The following is a 19,825-nucleotide window of genomic DNA, read 5'->3' as shown; positions in this document are numbered from 1 at the left end:
TACTATTGATGCATGGATCATGGAGCTGGGAGAGCACACAGATCTTGTTTAATTTGATAAAAATGTTCCCTATGAGAAATGAAAGCCCATGATTATGAATGTGGTTATGTGCAGTCCACAGAGAGCAAATATGTCTGGTGGTGATGTTCAAGTCTATTACAATTTGTGTTGGTTGTTTGTTGCATCAGCAATTAGTTGATTTTGGTGCCAGCAAAAGGAGGAGTAACAATATTGTGTACACTCACTTTCACACCGAGGGAGACCCCTGTGCCATGTCCCATCGTTCTGGCAGATGGCCGTGAAGGATCTCAGCTCTACGCCATTCTAGAAGAAGACGAATTTCCATGAGGAGCAATGGGTGAACTTGACAATGGAGACTTTAGCCAAAAGAGTTCTTTATCTGTCATAAAGTTTGTTAGTAGAGATTTGAGATTTGATATAAGTCAACAAAGAGGAAAGGAGAATAGGGAGCCAGTGTCTCAGTGGAGAAAATGAAGAGCAAATTAGATAAACATGTAACAGAGAGGTACAATAGAACATGAGAAAATATGATGTTAATAAAGATAGCAAAACAGAACAAGATTAATTAAAAAATCAAAGCAAAAGTAATTAAGAGCGAGGACAAGATAAAGAGAGGAAGTAAGTATGAGATGACAAAGAGGAAATTGAGGGAAGCATCAAAAAGGGTAAAAGGAAAGAGGAAGGAGAAAAGTGAAGGAAACACATAAGAAACAAAAGGGAGTGGAAGACAAATAGTAAAGTTGGAAATAGTGGAAAGGAGGACCAAAAACAGACTGAAATCTATGGAGAAAATGTCAAATTCTGATTATTAGGAATGACATGAAGTAGATGAAGAGGCAGAAGATAAAAGATGTGCTGTAGACGATAATGATCACCAGGCTCAAGATGAGGAGGGTGAGAGTAACAATGAAGAACGGCACAAAATACTAATCCATAGAGCATCACTTCCAAACAATGTACATTCCTTCCACAGCCTAATGGATAAGGCAGACAGTTTGTTTCGAATCTACATAGATTACCACGATTTTTGTGAGATAAAGGAGAAGCATTAGAATCAATAGCAACTAAATATCACCTCAATTGGGAGGCACAGAGGCCCAAAGGCACACAAAAAAGTTGAAAGCATCTAGACATTCACATTTGCTCTTTGCTAGTAAACCATGTCTAGACCCCATGACAACTGCAGGGATCATAAGGCGCTCTATCTCCTGTCTCCTTGCTGTAGTTGCATGGATAAGGATGGCAGCAATAAGGAGTTCAGCTAGAAGGAAATAACAACACTCTTCCAAACAGGGACAGGTTCCAGTGTACCACCTATCGAGTTTTTTAAAAGAAAGTGTGGTAAGTGTGTAGTAAATTCAGCGGCTAACTTGAATGTTATTCTGGGGATAAGAGGGAAAAGGCCAAAGTTATCATCATGGATGGAGAACTGGTGTTCAACCTCACATCTGACGAGATAAGCATGTTGTTATAATCTGTAAACTTTCACCATGATGTTCAGCCTATAGTTAAATACACACCATAAAAAGAGAGGAATCATTAGACAAAAAGTGGTAAGACAAAGCAGGCCATGAAGAGGAGGCCTGAGATGGACAACGAACAATGCATTCTCTCACACAAACAAAACTTTGCCAATCATTATGAAAGACTTCTCAGGAACCGGCAGGGGTCTAAATCCTAGCAGTTCCATAAGTAATGCAAATCAGCTTTGACAACCAAATACCCTGGATATCCCCATCTGTTTGGGGATACCATTCAGGTCCTTGCAGAAAAAATAAATGGGATAAAAACAAATGCACAGCCTGTCCACCACAGCTAACATCTCTAGACAATGGCATTCGAAATTAAATCTTCATGGTGTTCCATCCACTAAGGGAAGTACTACTGCAGAGTTAAGAGGGCTCACATCAGGTCAGGCCAGACCCTCCCAGTCCTTAAGAAACTCACACTAGACCCTAATGACCTTGCCAAGCCAGACCTATCACTTTACTGCCCTACATCACAATGCTCTTTGAATAAGCAGTCTACGCTCAACTTCATGATCATATAAATGCTAACCTGATCATGCTGCAGCTCATAGACCGCTACCTTACTGATCTTAGGCAATGCCCTCCTGACCACAGATGAAGAAGATCCCAGCATCCTGATACTGCTGGATCTCTCAGCTGCCTTTGACACAGTCGACTATTAAACCCTGACCCCACACCTTGGAGTCTCGAATGATGTTCACGGGCAATGTCCTTCACTGGCTCTGTACCTACTCTTATAATCAATATCAATTTGTTCACATGGGTACGGCCAAGTCCCAAAAAATCCCCATCACTTTCGGAGTCCCTGAGGGTCCATACTGTCTCCCGTCATCATTTTAACCTCTACATGGAGCCCTTACGGGCTCTTCTTAGAGATAACAGAATCAGTATTCATCAACATGCCAATGATACACCTGACTTCCTTAAAATTCCCTTCTGCTCTTGCCATCCAGCACCTCCAACACTGCCTGCATCTCATCCAGACCTAGATGTCTAGCTCCTCTTTGAAGCTCCACCCAACCGAAACAGAATTCATGCTACTTGACAAGAAGAGGAAGCAAGAAATAGTAAAAACATGGTTAAATTACATGGACCATGACCAGTTTGAACCCCAATTTACACCAAATACCAAGTCACTTGGAAAAACCCAGGACACCAATCTCACCCTCTAGGAACACACTGCCAAAAAACAAAGACAGCCTGGTACCAATTCCCTATTTTGTAAAGTACGTGAAACTGTAATTTTCAGAAAGTGGCTTCAGAACTGCTGTTCAAGCTCTATACTCTTGCATCTGGAGGATGGTAACACTTTGCTCAATGTCCCCCCAACTCCACACTGGCACTATTTATTTATTTATTTAATTTGTATGGCGCGTTATAACCACAGGGGTCTCTAAGCGCTGTCTGTCCAGATTTACGTGAAAGATGTTACGTAATGAGATGTTACATTCACTTGAAATCAGCTGTGCACCTAAGAGCTACTCCATGCTTGTTTGTACAACACAGTTTTTAGTTTTTTTCTGAAGGGAAGTAAATTACTTTCCTTCCTGAGATCTGAATCCAATTTATTCCACAAAGCTGGAAGCACGTTGGAGAACGCACGGCCCCCCACCGTGGTCAGTTTGAAGCGAGATTGGGACAGAAAAGTGGCGTCCGACGAACGCAAAGTCCTACCCGGTGTGTAGAGGGATATTCGGGATTTCAAATATTTGGGTGCTTTGCCGTGCAGAGCCTTGTGAGCAATACACAATCCCTTGAATACAATTCGCTGACGTATTGGGAGCCAATGCAGCTCCTGCATCAGGGGAGAGGCGTGGGCAGTCCTAGGTTTTTTGAATATGAGCCTAGCTGCATCATTCATAACTCCCTGAAGCTTGTCCAGCAGCCGCTGAGGCAAGCCTAGGTATAGGGAGTTCCCGTAGTCCAGCCTAGCCAGAATTGTGGCTGAGACCACGTGTCTCAAAGTAGGGAATGAAAGCAATGCAGAGATCTTCCTTAGTTGTTTTAGGAGGCCTATACAGGTGCCCACTACAGTGGAAACCTGTTTTTCCATGGATAATTTGTTATCCACATATAGGCCTAAGCTTTTGACTGCGGCTGCCGGTTTTGGTGGTGTACCCAACTCTTTAGGCCAGAATTTATCGCTCCAGGGGTTGCCCGAGATGGAAATGGGCAACACTTCCGTCTTGTCTGGATTGACCTTCAGAGAGTTCTCAGACATCCAATTAACTGTGGTTTTCAGTATGTCCTGTAGCCTAGTGGATGCTCCTGGGCCATCATCCAGCCGGATGATGATCTGGGTGTCATCGGCATAGTTATGCACTAGGCAATCCATCCTATTCAGGAGAGCAATTAATGGCTGCAGGTAGATGTTAAAAAGTAGGGGTGACAAAGCAGAGCCCTGTGGGACCCCGCAGGTGATCGGCACGGGGGTGGAGAGTAAATCGCCCAGCTGCACTCGTTGTGTCCTACCCTGCAGGAATGATGCAAGCCATGCATGTGCTGTGCCCATGACACCAAAGGATCTCAACCGCGACAGGAGCTGTTTGTGACACACGGTGTCAAACGCCGCGGAGAGGTCCAATAGTATCAGGGCACTTGGTGTTTTTACATCAGCCCGGGTTCTTAGCTCATCTAGAATAGATAGCATAACTAGTTCCGTGCTATGATTAGCACGGAACCCTGCCTGATTGGTCTCCAGCAGGTTGTTACTCTCTAGATGGGCCGAGAGAAGAGCTAACACATGCTGCTCAATCACTTTGGCCAAGAAAGGCAACTGAGAGATGGGCCGGAAGTTTTTCAGACATTTTGTGTCTGCACCGGGTTTCTTCAATAAGGGGATCAGGCGAGCCTCTTTGAAGGCTAGAGGGATCTGTCCTGTGCGAAGAGAGGTGTTCAATAAGTGCAGGACCTCTTCCTCTATTCCTGGCATTGCCACCTTGAATATGTCAGGAGGGCAGGGGTCTACCAAGGAACCCGATTTAACTCGGCCTATGATGTTAAGTAATTCTAGTTTGGACATAGGGGCGAACTCAACTAATGATGGGATGTTTAATGGGGTGATAAGGTCCGGTAGGCAAGGGCAATCGAGGGGTACAGTTTCCTCAATTTCGTGTAAGATGTCAGATATCTTCTTCACATTATTAGGGATATCCTGCATGCAGCAGTATGTTTAATCCAGGGTTGGAAGAAATATGATCACATCATCCTCATCCTGATAGAACTCCATTTCCTCACCTTACTGGCCTGGACCATCTTCAAAACTAGCTGCATCATTTACAAACCAGTCAACAATTCATTGGAAGGGAAGGTGCAGGGCCTTTGATATGTATCTTGTAACCACTGAAGAGATCATGTATCTACAAAAAGGAAGAGAAGTATTTTCTAATGGAGAGCAAACATATTTTTCCAGTACTTTGTGTTTAAACTGCCAGAGTGGGAAGAGTATGACCAACACAAGGAGTTGGCAAAAAGGCTTAATGGACATTTTACTGTTCAATAAAATGTGGCTGTCCAAAGAAGTGTTCTTCTCCACAGAACAGCTCTCAGAATAGACTATTGATTCAGATGTGCTAGCACTCAAGCTTGCTTGTCAATTTAAGATTTTTACTAAACCACTGATAAGGGAACGACTGATTGTAAGATGATCTGATAAGAAAATAAACGTTCTGAACTTCTTGGAAACCTTCACTGCTAGAAGCGTAGAAGCTGTTCAGATAGTAAATGGCATTGAAAATGTGGAGCCATGGTTAAAGAACTGATTGAGAAACTGTACACGCTACGCAAGATTTCTAAAAAGGTGGAATCAGAGGGGGCAGGTAAACTGTAAATTCTGGTAATGGTGAAGAGTGCTACCCATATGACTGGGGAACAAAAAATAAAATACATGGTGAGTGTGGTTTTTGACACCCATTCGCTAGGGTATGCAGAGCAGCAAGGGAAAAAAAGCCAAAGTCAATGTGGATAATGATGATGGAGAATGCTGAAAATCCACAAGGTGAGGTAAAAGAATTGTGCATGACTGGAAAAGAAACCGATGCATTAAGCAAATATAACATTTTCCAAAATGGGGGGAACAAGAAAAAATAAACAAAAGCGGTATGGGTTATTAAATTCTAGTAATGGTGAAGGGGGCTAAGGATGAACCCAACATTAAAAAAAGATATGTGGTCTGGAGGTGTAGGGCATTTTGCCCGGGTACCCAGTGCACAAAATAAAAATGCCTGTGTCAATGTTGTTAGTGATGAAGGAAATTTAGTTGAGAATTTTTAGCAAAACTATTGTGGCTTTTGAACGAGATGTGGTGGTGGATGACAGGTAATTTAAGGACTCCTAATTGTGCTTCAACATACCTATATTTAGTTTCACATTACATCCTAAATGCAGTTTTGTTTTTTTACTATTTCCTGATACTTGTCCAAATCTTCTCCATCATTGAGCACAACTTTGAGAAGATGTTTGATAGTGCACTCCAAAGTTCAATCCTTGATCCCTAGCTGATTATGCAACGCTGACGTTAATTTGAAAAATATGTTGCAACAACAATGTTCCTTTTAAATGTGGATTGCGGAGATGGTTGTCGGGAAACATTTGAGTGGGTGAAAGGCCAAGCTTCTAAAGGCCTGGAACCTTACAATACCAATTTGCCATGTTGTATCCCTGTAGATGCCAGAAAGCATGGTTTAGGAGCCATTTTCACTCATGGAGTAGGCAAAGATGAATTTGCTGTGGGTTTTGTGCCTGTGGGGTTAAAACAATCACACTGCCCGGTCATTGAAAAAGAATTACTGGCATGTTGGTGGGCAGTGGAAATGTTTTACAGTATTATATGGGAAAGAAGATTCAAGTTACAAACTGGCCACCAACCACTGGTTTGTTTCTGTAATGGTGAAGAAAGAGTTCTACAAGCTAGAATTGCAAGGATCACAACAAAGTTTCTGCAATTCAAATGTTATATTCTTCATATACCTGATCAAAAGAATTGTAGGATACATTTCCTATCTAGGTTTCCAATAGAGAGGGGCAACAATATTGAAATGACTGATGAATGTGAGGATTGCTGTATTGCAGCTGTTGAGGGTGGAGCAAGTATGTGCGGTTCTAAGAAGAAATGGAGGAAAACATGGAAGGATGCTTAGAAACAAGATGTTGTTTTGAAAAAAATCATAGGGTTGGTTGTGAAGGATGTGGATAGGGATATTAATCTGCGCCACCAACTTGCGATCTTATCATAAGCTCTCTGAAGAGCTGTCAGTGAAAGATGAAGGTGTGTTATTTTGTGTGGAGGGGTTAGCATCTCCGGTTCCTCAAAGGAAACTAATTCTCACTGATGCATTTGAAGGTGATGTTGGGTGCTCCTTGACCAAGAGGAGTATTTGTTCCTGTTTTGATGGCCGTCTATAGATCCTGTAAATAAAGATTTTTCATGGAAATGCATCATTTGTGCTACTGGAGAAAGGCCATCGAAGGTCTTAAAACGACGCCGCCCACCCATTGCCATAGGGGTCAAATTTGGGGAATAGTAAGGATGGGATTTGGGGGCTCATTTAATGCTCTCCCGATCAAATGCTGTTTTGACCTGGTATTGGTGGAATATTATAGTAACTGGCTCAAAGTTAAATTTATGTATGAACCTAAAAAGGCTTCTGACTTCTTGGTTGAAGTAATGCTTTCTAGAAAGAGGTTAAACAAGATTGTTGTGTTAAACATCGAGTAGGTTTTGTCAGGGAAAATTTTCTGAACTATTTGGGAGTATGATATCCACAAAGTTGGTGATGAAGTATCCCATTCTCCAAACTTAAAGGAAGACTTTATCTCTTTATCATTTAAAAAACACTGAATGCCCACAGGTAGACTTTTATGAACTTTAGCTACAAAGAGAGATGTACGTTATTTTTTGATGTGTTCAGAAAAATGTCCGAAAGTTGGTCAAATATAGCATGGTAGTTTGTGCTAGCATCAAGGGATAACAAAGTTCGAAGACCGGGCTCTCAAGATGAACACTGTCTTGATTTACTTGCTGGCTACTGAGACAAGCAGATTAACATGAGGCAAATAAATGCCATACCCAATAAAGAAAAAAGAAAGCCATTATAGCCTACATGTCGGAGTACTCTGAAAAGACACTTTCAAAGCACGAACCTTTCGGCTGCTGTGTGCTTTGATGTGGATTTCTAGGGTGCTGAAGAACCACTTTAAATAACAAGTAAGCCTCACTAATCTTACATCCTTGAAATAGGTTGTACTGCTTAGCAACTCCAAAAGGGGTTTATACTATATTCCTTTTGATGTCCGGATTGCTGTTTGCTTTTGTGATGGCCGCTTGTGTTCCTGTGCCCTCGGGGCCACGGGCGATTGGGCATGTGCCACCTCCGGAGCAGACGCCAGGGCACAATTCCTTTGCGTTGCCGCCATTCTCCGCGCCGGGATCTGCTGGGTCCCTACTTTCGCTATCAGAGTGCCTTCCAGGATCACTTCTTTTTAGCGGATAATAACAGGATTACGGGGTCCTGCCTGACTCCAAAATGGCGCCTGCGGAGGACATAATGCCTCCTGATAACTCCGGACCAACAGCCAGTCCCTCGCCAAGGAATCCTGTCCTATGCTGTGTCCCCCTCTGACTCTATTCCATGGAATCCTGCTCTCTGTGTTCTTCTTCTGGATTCTTGACTTTCCTGACTTTTGTGCTTCCCGCCTGAGATGGTCTCCGTCTATACCCGACCCGGACCCGCCATTTTGTCTGACCTTTGTTGCATTCCTTCTTCCCTCAGGACTCCTGATGACCCTTGATCGTTTTTCTCTTTCTGCTGGGGGGCTTTAAATATCTATGTAAATATGTATTATATAATTATCTAAGCCTAATTGCTGTTAAAATGTAATCCTGTTTGAATTTACTATTTGTAGATATAGAACTCTAACCACTAGTATATGTAGTAGACTTTTGTACTTACTACCATTCCTATGTGATTTTAGAGTTAATCTGTTTGTATCTCTTCTTTGAGTGACTTTCAACTTGTACATGTGCAATTTTTTCCAGTTTTTATCTCTTCCTTGTGTGACTTTACACCTTGTACATTTGCAATTTTTTTTCTGTTAGTATCTCTTATGTAACTCATGTAATCCAAAGTCCTTATGTAACGCAACTGGTTCTTTTGGAAAGCGCTCTGACACCTTCGGGTAATGTTCGCGCTATATAAAATCGCATTAAATAAAAATAAAATAAATAAACTTTGTTAAGAGCACAGCTATGAAAGTGTCAGTACTGAAGGTGAAACAATTGCTTCCTGTTAATCACAATTCCCCCACCATTATTATCATTTATATATTCACACGCAACCTACCCTCATCCCCAATGAGGATGTAATATGCTGCTCACCCTCTAGGATATAGAATCTGCTGAGGATGCTAAGGCTACAGCTCAGGGTCTATCTTCTCAATTACTGGAGGTAGTAAACTTCCAAATGAGGGGGAAGTGCTTCAGTATTGAATACATTTTAGATAATATTGTTTTTACAACACCGCAAGGATTGGCAAACTGGTATTGGCTAGTCAAAGCAAGTGAATGAATGAGAAATATAAGTGCCTAAAAACTGTAGTTGCAGATAGGTAACTCCTGCTTATCACAACATTGTTAGTAAAGTTTTGGTAGCACATCAGCTGCTAAAGTTCCAAAATTTGCTTAAATGAGCTATGTCTGTGACAAGGGCACCTCAGCATAACAGTCTGTTGTAGAATTCACTAAGCATGCAGGGTAAAATGAACTCAGTATTGTAAGGGTCCCAAACACCCAAATTATGTGCCTGATTCACAAACGGCCTCTGCAGTCACGGCGGGGGTCCTGCACTCGTGTCGAGACCTCCGCAATGGAAAACTGCTGTACTAGTGCAGGACCCCCGACACAACTGCAAGGCCTTCGCCATGGCTGCGGAGACCGTTTGTGAATTAAGCCCAATGTGTTTGTGGCTGTTAAAATGTTTTTAATGTACTAAAACCACTTTAGAAGTCTGTACATTTTAACCAACCGCTAAAATGGCCTGGTTAATCAATACCAATTCACAATTTGGAAGGGGCATGGCCTAGGCCTTCCTTTCAAATAGCCAATGGGTATGTGTTATACCAAAGTTTTGTAACCGTAATTGATTGCAAAATATTTCAAACTTACCGACTCCCAACACGGGGTGGTAATACATTTATAAAATGATAAACGTTTGTCAGCACTATTTCCTTTTATGAAAACAGGCTGCATTTAAAAAAACATTCGTTATTGTGAGGTAGTTAACCCCTTCAGTGCGTCTGGTGGCCTCAGGAGGGCGATCCCCAAGCAGGGATCTACCCAGAGAGGGAGAAGCGGCCCCTTGGGCAAGGCCCTTTGCTCCCCTCATTTGTTTTTGGGGATATTTAGCCCACTGGATGCCAAGGATTCTTTTTTTTATTGTATTTAGGGGTGGGGGCTATCGAGATGGGCATGCCAATGCCCCTACCCCTGCAAAGTTCCACAGTCTTTCTGCAACACCCCCCCCCCCCCCCCCTCACCCCTGAGGCAGATAGTGCAGAGCCTCCGATCTGCCCTCCCGGGTGCAGCAGAAAGCCCACTTGATGCCAGGGATTTTTTTTAATCGTATGTAGGGGTGGGGCTACTCGAGATGGGCTTGCCAATGCCCCCACTCATGCAAAATTCAACAATCCTTCTTCCCCCCCTGGGAGTCATGATGGGGGGGGCTGTCCGAGATGGGCATGCAAATCCCCCCACCCCCGCAAAATTCCACAGTCTTTCTGCCACCGATAGGAGGCAGATGGGGCAATAGTCCCTGATCTGCCCCCCTGGGGGGCACAAAGTTCACTATGCACCAGGAATAGTTTTTTTTATATATGCGTAGGGATGGGGGCCGCCCAAAATGGGCATGCCAATGCCCCATCCCCCCAAAAAAATCCACAGTCTTCCCCCCATGATGAGGCAGATGGGGCAATAGCCCCTTCTTTGCCCCTGAGGAGGGGCAGAATGCACACTAGACATCAGGGATTTTTTTTTATATGTAGGGGTAGGTGCAGCTCAAAATGGGCATGCAAATGCCCCACCACCAAAAAAGTGTAACAGAGTCTTTCTGCCCCCCTTGGAGGCAGATGGGGGAAATAGTGCCTTCTCTGGGTGGGGCGAAAAAGCCCATTAGGCACCAGGGATTATGTTTTTATTATAATTTGGGGTGGGGGATGCCCAGAGTGGGCATGCCAATACCCCCACCCTCCATAAAAATTTGCTGCAGTCTTTCTGAATACCCTGGGAGGCAGATGGGATTCCTAATCGGCACCACCCCACCCCCCCTCCCACCCCCCTCCCGGGCAGAAATCCCACTAGGCACCAGGGATTTGTTGTCTTTTTATACGTAGGCGTGCGGGCTGCTGAGAATGGACAGGCTAAAACCCCAACCCCCAAATAAGTCTTTCTGCCAAGGCAAGGATTGCTCTCTTTTTTAGGCACACATTTTCGCTGCTTTGTTGATATTTTTAGGCTCATCTGCACCCACACGAGGCCAGAAAACAAACCAGGGAGAGTTTGTGTAAACTGGAGTTTGGCTGATGGTCTGCATGTACTGGCCTTTAGCTGGCATTTTGCTGGGGGTGTTGTGTGGACCTGCACTTGGCTAATGGTGTGGGTGGACTCACGCTTGATGATGGTGTATGTAGATTGGGGCTTGCTTGGTGGTGTGCGTGGAGTGGTGCTTGGCTGGCGGTGTATGTGGACTGGTGCATGGCTGGCTGTGTGCATGGATGGTGCTTCGCTGCAGGGCCGGACTGGCCGGAGCAGGCACCAGGTGTTTTTCCAGTGGGCCGCAGGGGTGGGTGCCAATTTTCTGGCTGTGGGGCGATTTAGTCACTGGGGGCTAGTTTTGCCCCCAGCCCCAGAAACAAAAGTGGGAGACACGGCGAGTCAAGCAGCAATCTGCCAGAGCTGGTTGCTGTTCCCAGTCCGGCCCTTCTTGGATGGCGGTGCGTGGGGGTAGCGCTTGGCTGATTGTGTGCATGGATAGCATTTGGCTGGCCGGGTACGTAGATGCCACTTGGCTGGTGATGTTCATGGATGGCACTTGACTAGTGGTGTGTTTTTAGATGGTGCTTGGCTGGTGGTGTGCATGGATGGTGGTGCGCGTGTACTGACTCTTAGCTGGCAGTGTGCCTTGCATTGATCACCCAGCGTTTTCTTACCCAGAATCCCCCTGCAAAACTCTAATTCACTTACAAAGCTACATTTCCCTTACATTTCTGTGTGGGTAAGTTGTAGGAGCACCGCACAGGTACAAATTTCCTACTACCAAGCATTCCCCTTGGTCTCACTTGTGTGGGTGTCCCATGCAAAATCGCCTAAAAACATTTTTTTTTTTATGTAGCGCTTACCGTTCGCTGTACTATCGACTTAATCCCTATGTTTTTGCCCCTTCCCAGTCACGGGCATTTGGCCCACCCACACAAATGAGGTATCATTTTACTCAGGAGACTGAGGGGAATGCTGTGTGGTAGCACATTTGTGCCAGCACGGTGATCCGACACAGGAATGTGAGAAAAATGTGACTTTTTACAGCTAAATTTGAGGTTTGCAGGAATTCCAGGTACGAAAACATTGGGGGATCCACGCAATCCATACCTCCCTGGAGTCCCCCGGGTGTCTAGTTTTCAGAAATGTGTGAGTTTGGTAGGATTCCCTAGATGGCAGCCGAGCCTGGGGCCAAAAACCAAGGTGACCCCCCACTTGCAAAACCAGGTAGTTTTGTGATGGGTCATTGTCATGTTTCCACAACACGTTTTGAGCCCTTGCCAGTCCCAGGTACTTGGCCCACCCACACAAGTCAGGTACCATTTTTATCGGGAGACCAGGGGGAACTCCGAGTGGTGGGAAATTGTTTCGGCCCTGTGATCCCATAACTTTCTCACACAGAAATTTGAGAAAAATTTGATTTTCTTCAGCTGAATTTGAGGTTTGCAGGGGATTCTGGGTAGGAAAATGTTGGGGGATCCACGCAAGCCATACCTCACTGGACTTCCTCAGGTGTCTAGTTTTCAGAAATGTCTGGGTTTTGTAGGTTTCCCTAGATGGCCGCCGAGTGCAGGGCCAAAAACCCAGGTGAGACCCTTTTGTGATGGGTAATTTTCATGTTTCCACAACATGTTTTAAGCCCTTCCATACCGTGGACATTTGGCCCACCCACACAAGTGAGGTACCATTTTTATCGGGAGACTTTGGAGATTGCGGGGTGGATGAAAGTTTGTGGATCCATGCGGATTCCAGAACTTTCCATCACAGAAATGTGAGAAAAAATTGTTTTTTACACACAGTTTGAGGTTTGCAAGGGATTCTGGGTAACAGAAACTGATGAGAGCCACACAAGACGCCCCATCATGGATTTCCCTGGTTGTCTAGTTGTCGGAAATGTATAGGTTTGCTAGGTTTACATAGGAGCTTGCTGAGCTAGCATTCAAAATCCACAGCTAGGCACTTTGCAAAAAAAGGGGTCAGTTTTCACTGTAAAAATGTAGTGTGTCTATGATGTGTTATGGCCCATTTCCTCTCGTGAGCACTAGGCCTTCCCACGCAAGTGAGGTACCATTTTTATGAGGGGGCTTTGAGGAATGCATACTGGGTGGAAATTTGGGGATTCACGCAGATTCCAGAACTTTCCATCACAGAAATGTGACGAAAATATTTTTTTTACAAACATTTGAGGTCTGCAAGGGATTCTGGGTAACATAACCTGGTGGAAGCCATACAAGTCACCCCATCCTGGATTTCCCTGTGTGTCTAGTTTTCAAAAATGTATAGGTTTGCTAGGTTTCCATAGGTCCCGGCTGAGCTAGGGTTCAAAATACACAGCCAAGCAATTTGCAAGAAATAGGTCAGTTTTCGCAGGAAAAATGTGATGTGTCCATGTTGCGTTGTGTGCTGTTTCTAGCCATGGGCACTAGGCCTACCCACACAAGTAACGTAGCATTTTTATTGGGAGACTTTGGGACATGCGGGCTGGGTGGAGTTTTGTGCATCCCATGCATATTTCTGACCTATCCATCACAAAAATATGAGGAACATTTGTAATTTTGCAAAGAGTGAGATTTGCAAGGGATTCTAGGTAACAGAACCTGGTAAGAGCCACACAAGTTACCCCTTTCTGTTCCGGCTGAGCTAGGGTTCAATATCCACAGCTAGGAACTTTGCAAGAAAAGGGACAGTTTTTACTGTAAAAATGTGGTGTGTCCACATGGCGTTTTGGCCTGTTTCCTGTCCCGGGCACCAGGCCTACCCACATAAGTAAGGAACCATTTTTAGTGGGAGACTTTGGGAAATGCGGGGTGGGAGGAATTTTGTGGAACCATGCAGATTCCAGAACTTACATTCACAGAAATCTGCAGAAAATGTGGGTTTTTTTTAGAAAGTTTGAGGTTTGCAAGGGATTCTGGGTAACCGAATTTGGTGAGGGCCATACAAGCCAATCCATCCTGGATTCCCCTGTGTGCCTAGCTTTCAAAAATATATAGGTTTGCTAGGTTTCCCTAGGTGCCGTCTGAGCTAGGGTTCAGAATCCAAAGCTAGGCACTTTGCAAAAAAGGTTCTGTTTTCACTGTAAAAATATTGTGTGTCCACGTTGCGTTTTGGGCGATTTCCTGTCATTGGCACTAGGCCTACTCACACATGTGTGGTACCATTTTTATCGGCAGACTTTGGGAAATGCGGGATGGGTGGAAGTTTGTGGGTCCACGCAGATTCCAGAACTTTCCATCACAGAAATGTGAGGAAAATGTGTTTTTTTGACAAAATTTGAGTTTTGCATGGTATTCTGGGTAACAGAATAAATAAAAGGAGAGTAACCCTTCTCTACCAAGGGAATAGGGTAAGTAGTAACCAACAAATGCAGACGTTTCCCTTGAGTTTCTATATTCTAGAATTCGATCACCACATAAATTATCTGGAATTCTCTGAATAGTTTAAGTGACTTTATTCCTCATGCATTCTGCGCTCACAAACCTTTGATGGAACCACAAACTAAGCACTTACAGTCTAAAGCTATATGAACTACGTAGCCGAGATGTATATGTTTGTAAAAAATTCTTTAATTTAAAATTTCATGAAACAAAATTGTTTCACATTTATATTATATAAAACACAATAATCTGTATCTCATTTGGTTGGTCTTCATATGTATATCAACACGCTGTTATTCGTTTCTATACACGTTTGTTTTTCAAATCCTCAAAAGAGATATCAGTTCATCTTACATTTATAATTACATTCAAATACAATAAAATAAAACCAAGTCGACGCGTTTCGGTGGATCTTTGCTGTGCGCACCACCTTCCTCAGGACAGTTTAAAAACACTTCTGTAAAAACAATATACAAAAAACCACAATCATTTATTTATCCTCGGCATACGTTTACAAGACTTAAAGACTTCAGAAGCTTCAGTGCATTAACAATTTGATCATCATGAAGACATTGCTCTTAAATACAGTAAATACATTATTTGTATACTTCATACAAGCCTACTATGCATGATTATCGATCTTCCATGGGTCCCTCATCATAATCTGGCGAAATTATCGCAACCGACTACACATTGAGTCGACGCTACCTTTATGTAATTTATAACGAGGAGCGATAATCTTACGTAGAAGAAATACCTTTATGTAACTATGGATCAGAAATGATAGTGAAGGAGGCAGTAAAACTTAGTTGTAAAAAGGAGAGAGTAAATAGTGCATACTAAAGATACTAAAATATATGCTCATATTCAATCTCTTTAAATAAAAAATATAGCGAGGAGCAACAAAACTAACTACCAGAACTAGAAAGTAAACAGCGTTACTCCTGTTAGAAAGTACTACATACTGGGAGGTTCTGAAAGATGTTCCCTTATTTTTAATCTTGTCTTTGGCAGAATACTGTGAGTGAGAAAATAGATGAAAGTCCCTAAGCGAAGTATAAAATAAACGGAATAAACCCATGAATAAGAGGAGAACCACATGGGATTATATTTAAATATCTTTATACTGGTAAGCGAAAACAGTGCAATGTATAAAAAGATCTGAAAGGGAACTCCAGCATCCTATATATAAAAAATGTATGAATTGTTTCTTATTATTAGGTGCCAGGATGTATCCTTGATAGTAAAAAGGAATTATCAAAACGCGGAAAAACTCTGAAAAACTAAATATAGGAATTGGTCTAAAAACAAAGATCCTGTATAGTATAACCAGTAAGTATAAGGCATGAAAATAAGAGATAGACATAGAAGGATAAACATTAAATAAACATCATGTTTCCTTCAATATAGGACCACGAATAATAAGAGTCCGGAATCAGCTTCGTGAATAAACAACGAGGCCGTATGGTTATGAGACCAAAGGTATGCCAATATATCTGGGCGCTGCATTTTGTACGTATGAATGTTGAGTATAGCATAGTCGGGTGATTCAAATACTGGCCACAATAAATGAGCAGTAAGTAAATGAGAGAATGGTTGCATTTAACATGGAACACAAAACCAGCACAGGGAATGGGTAGAAGATTATGATGAGGGACCCATGGAAGATCGACAATCATGCATATTAGGCTTGTATGAAGTATACAAATAATGTATATACTGTATTTAAGAGCAATGTCTTCATGATGATCAAATTGTTAATGCACTGAAGCTTCTGAAGTCTTTACGTCTTGTAAACGTATGCCAAGGATAAATAAATGATTGTGGTTTTTTGTATATTGTTTTTACAGAAGTGTTTTTAAACTGTCCTGAGGAAGGTGGTGCGCACAGCAAAGATCCACTGAAACGCGTCGACTTGGTTTTATTTTATTGTATTTGAATGTAATTATAAATGTAAGATGAACTGATATCTCTTTTGAGGATTTGAAAAACAAACGTGAATAGAACCGAATAACAGCGTGTTGATATACATATGAAGACCAACCAAATGAGATACAGATTATTGTGTTTTATATAATATAAATGTGAAAAAATTTTGTTTCATGAAATTTTAAATTAAAGAATTTTTTACAAACATATACATCTCGGCTACGTAGTTCATATAGCTTTAGACTGTAAGTGCTTAGTTTGTGGTTCCATCAAAGGTTTGTGAGCGCAGAATGCATGAGGAATAAAGTCACTTAAACTATTCAGAGAATCCAAGATAATTTATGTGGTGATCGAATTCTAGAATATAGAAACTCAAGGGAAACGTCTGCATTCGTTGATTCTGGGTAACAGAACCTGGTGAGAGCCACACAAGTCATCCCATCCTAGATTCCCCTGGGTGCCTACTTTATAAAAATGTATTGGTTTGCTATGTTTCCCTAAGTGATCGCTGAGCTAGGGTTTCAAATCCACAGCTAGGCACTTTACCTAAAAAGTGTCCGTTTTCACAGTAAAAATGTGCCTGTCCACGTTGCAATTTGGGCCGTTTCCTGACGCGGGCACTAGTCCTCCCCAAGTGAGGTACCATTTTTATTAGGAAACTTTGGGGAATGCTGGGTGAATGGAGGTTTGTAGATCCACGCAGATTCCAGAACTCCATCCACTGCTTCATTTGCAAAGAAATAAGTGCTAGGGCTATCATCATGAGGCAAATGCACCTTGTATCACACATTGCCCCTGCCAGCACCGCCAGTGATAGTAACAACACAAGTACTAACATTCACACTCCAACAAGTGTGACAGTTTGGACTATTTCAGGCCCCAAAGCTATAAGAATGGCTTGGGCGGCAGGTAATATTCATTTTTAATGTATATTGAGTTAATTATTGACTATTGTTTTAGTCATCTTTAAATTATCCAGACAGAGCCACCTTGTGGTAGACTGTCACAGGCACCGGTGCTGACAATTAAGTGCCGCTGCCGACCACCGAAAACCACTGGCTCAAATTAAGCACTGTTTCCATCACAGAAATGTGAGTAAAATTAGGTTTATTTGACAAAGTTTGAGATTTGCAAGGGATTCTGGGTGACTGAACCTAGAGAGAGCCACACAATTCACCCCATCCTGGCTTTCCATGGGTGTCTAGTTTAAAAAATGTATAGGTTTGCTAGGTTTCCCTTGGTGCCGTCTGAGCTAGGATTCAAACAGCCTGATTTATCAAGCTGAAATCGGCTCGCAAAGGGTCAGATTCTGAGAATCTGGCCCTTTGCGAGCGCTATTTTTGCATTTGGGATTCATCATCCCAAATGCAAAAATCGGTAATTGCTAATTCGCTAAATTGCGAGGAATTACATTTAAGGAATCTCTATTTGAGATTCCTTAAATGCAATTCATCAACCATTTTTAAATTGCTAATTCGCAATTTCGGGCCGCTATTTACCGAGAGGTCAGACCTCTCGGTAAATAGCAAAAACTTAGAAAAATGCTTTTAAAAGCATTTTTCTAAGTTGCATGTTGCGCACACACATGTCCTTTGGACATGTGTGTGTGCAACACCTGTGTGAAATTTCATTTGAGGGGTGCTACAGGGTGTCCTGTGGACATCCCTGGCACCCTTCAAATCGCAATCTTATTTGCGATTAGCTAATTGCTAATCGCAAATAAGGAATACTCCCCATTCATTCCTATGGGCCTTTTGGCCCATAGGAATGAATGGCGAGTTATTCCTTATTTGCGATTAGCAATTAGCTAATCGCAAATAAGGAATTGTAAGGAATCGCATTTTTATTGCATAGTCCTACTTGAATCCCGTTTTGCGAGTCCTTAATAGCGATTCGCTATGAATCGCTATTAGGGCCTCGCAAAACGGGAGCATGATGAATCAGGCGGAAAATCCACAGCTAGACACATTGCAAAAAAGGGTCAGTGTTTACTGGAAGAATGTGATGTGTCCACGTTGCGTATTGGGCCATTTACTGTTGCGGACACTAGCCCTACCCACACAAGTGAGGAAGCAATTTTGTCTGGAGACTTAGGGGAACGCAGAATAGTAGAACAAGTGTTATTACCAATTGACTTTCTTTGCATTTCTGCCTTCCAAATGTAAGCCGATTTGTAATGCTTTCCAGGATCCATTATTAGTTTCGCACCTGTTTATACCACTTGCTGGAAGGAGGTTAAAATCAAGTTTCATGACAAATGTCTGCCTGTCCTTCGAAGCTGAGAAGATGTTGATTTCAGCACCACTAACCATTGTGTTATTGCTATTTGTAGGGAAAAAAACAGATGCTTTCTTCTGCAGCAATTTCTTCCCATTTAAACAAAAAAACTAAATTTTGGCTTATTTCTGCATCCCCTACAGGGAAATTCACAAACCCTGGGTACCTTTAGAAACCGCAGGGTGTTGGGAAAAAAGGACGCAAATTTGACGAGGATAACTTATGTGGACAAAAAGTTACAGGGGCCTAAGTGCGAACTACCCTGAATAGCCAAAAAAGGCTTAGCACGGGGGGTGCCTAGCAGCGAAAGGGTTATAGACATTAGCTGTCTGCTGACTCTCACAAAAAAGCTTCATGGTTGCAAAACTACTGATTGCAAAATGTGAGCAGGAAGTGCATACATATGGCCTTCAGTTTTCTACTGTGCATTCAGGGTAACGCGTCATGTGTATGAAGTGCTGGTAAATTACACAAGGATCACGTAAAAGGACACCGCCCAACCACTGTCACTTCCCCAAGTAACTCTAAAGGTCGGCTATGTGGAGGCCCTTTAAAGATTGCTGAGAATTTGCTAAAGATACTTTGCTGTTACATCATGGTCAAATTGTATGCACCACAGCGGCATCAGGGTAAGATTCAGGTGGTGCAGAACCGGCAGTAAGATGGATGTCTTGGTTCGGATAATAGAATCACTAGAGTTGCGGGCTCAAAAAAAAATTTCTGCATACCAGCAAACTATGACCAGGTTTCAGAAGAAGCCTCAGAGGTCTTAGAGAAAATGACTAAATGAACGTTAAGTAGTGTAATATTCCAGAGGCAATAGAGAATGGAGGCATAGGAAAGGACTACTTTAAGGTTTAGTGGTACTGTGTACTTGCCAACATTTTGGAACTTTCATGGAACCTATGGGACAACCATGGAGTGGATGCTTGCCCCAATTGGTGTTCCACATTACGCCAAGTATATATTAATTTTCAATAAGGAATTCTAAACTCAACACCGCTGGGGAGTAGCCATTTTACCACAATGTATTTGGACACCTACGAAAATATCAAGAAGACATAGCAACTCATTATGGAAGAGAATCTCCCTACATTTTTTTATTGCCCTTTTATTCTCAATCTCTAGGGATCTGTGAGTGTGGTGATGTTAGTGTTTATAAAACA

The 19,825-nt window shown here is 42.6% G+C and overlaps 1 protein-coding gene across 1 annotated transcript in view; it reads right to left on the bottom strand.

Annotated features, from left to right (window-relative positions):
• LOC147706446 (complement C1r subcomponent-like) overlaps positions 1-19,825 on the bottom strand; it is a 78,691-nt gene that overhangs the window by 25,742 nt on the left and 33,124 nt on the right. The window contains exon 8 of the mRNA XM_086932956.1: positions 246-324. Within this exon, the coding sequence (XP_086789082.1) occupies positions 246-324 (79 nt within the window). The remainder of the gene's footprint in view (positions 1-245; positions 325-19,825) is intronic.

This window comes from Lissotriton vulgaris, chromosome 7 (assembly GCF_964263255.1).
Source record: "Lissotriton vulgaris chromosome 7, aLisVul1.2, whole genome shotgun sequence".
In the NCBI taxonomy this organism is placed as follows: domain Eukaryota; kingdom Metazoa; phylum Chordata; class Amphibia; order Caudata; family Salamandridae; genus Lissotriton; species Lissotriton vulgaris.
Note: the sequence above shows the minus strand (reverse complement) of the source record. Positions and strands in the feature narration are given on the sequence as shown.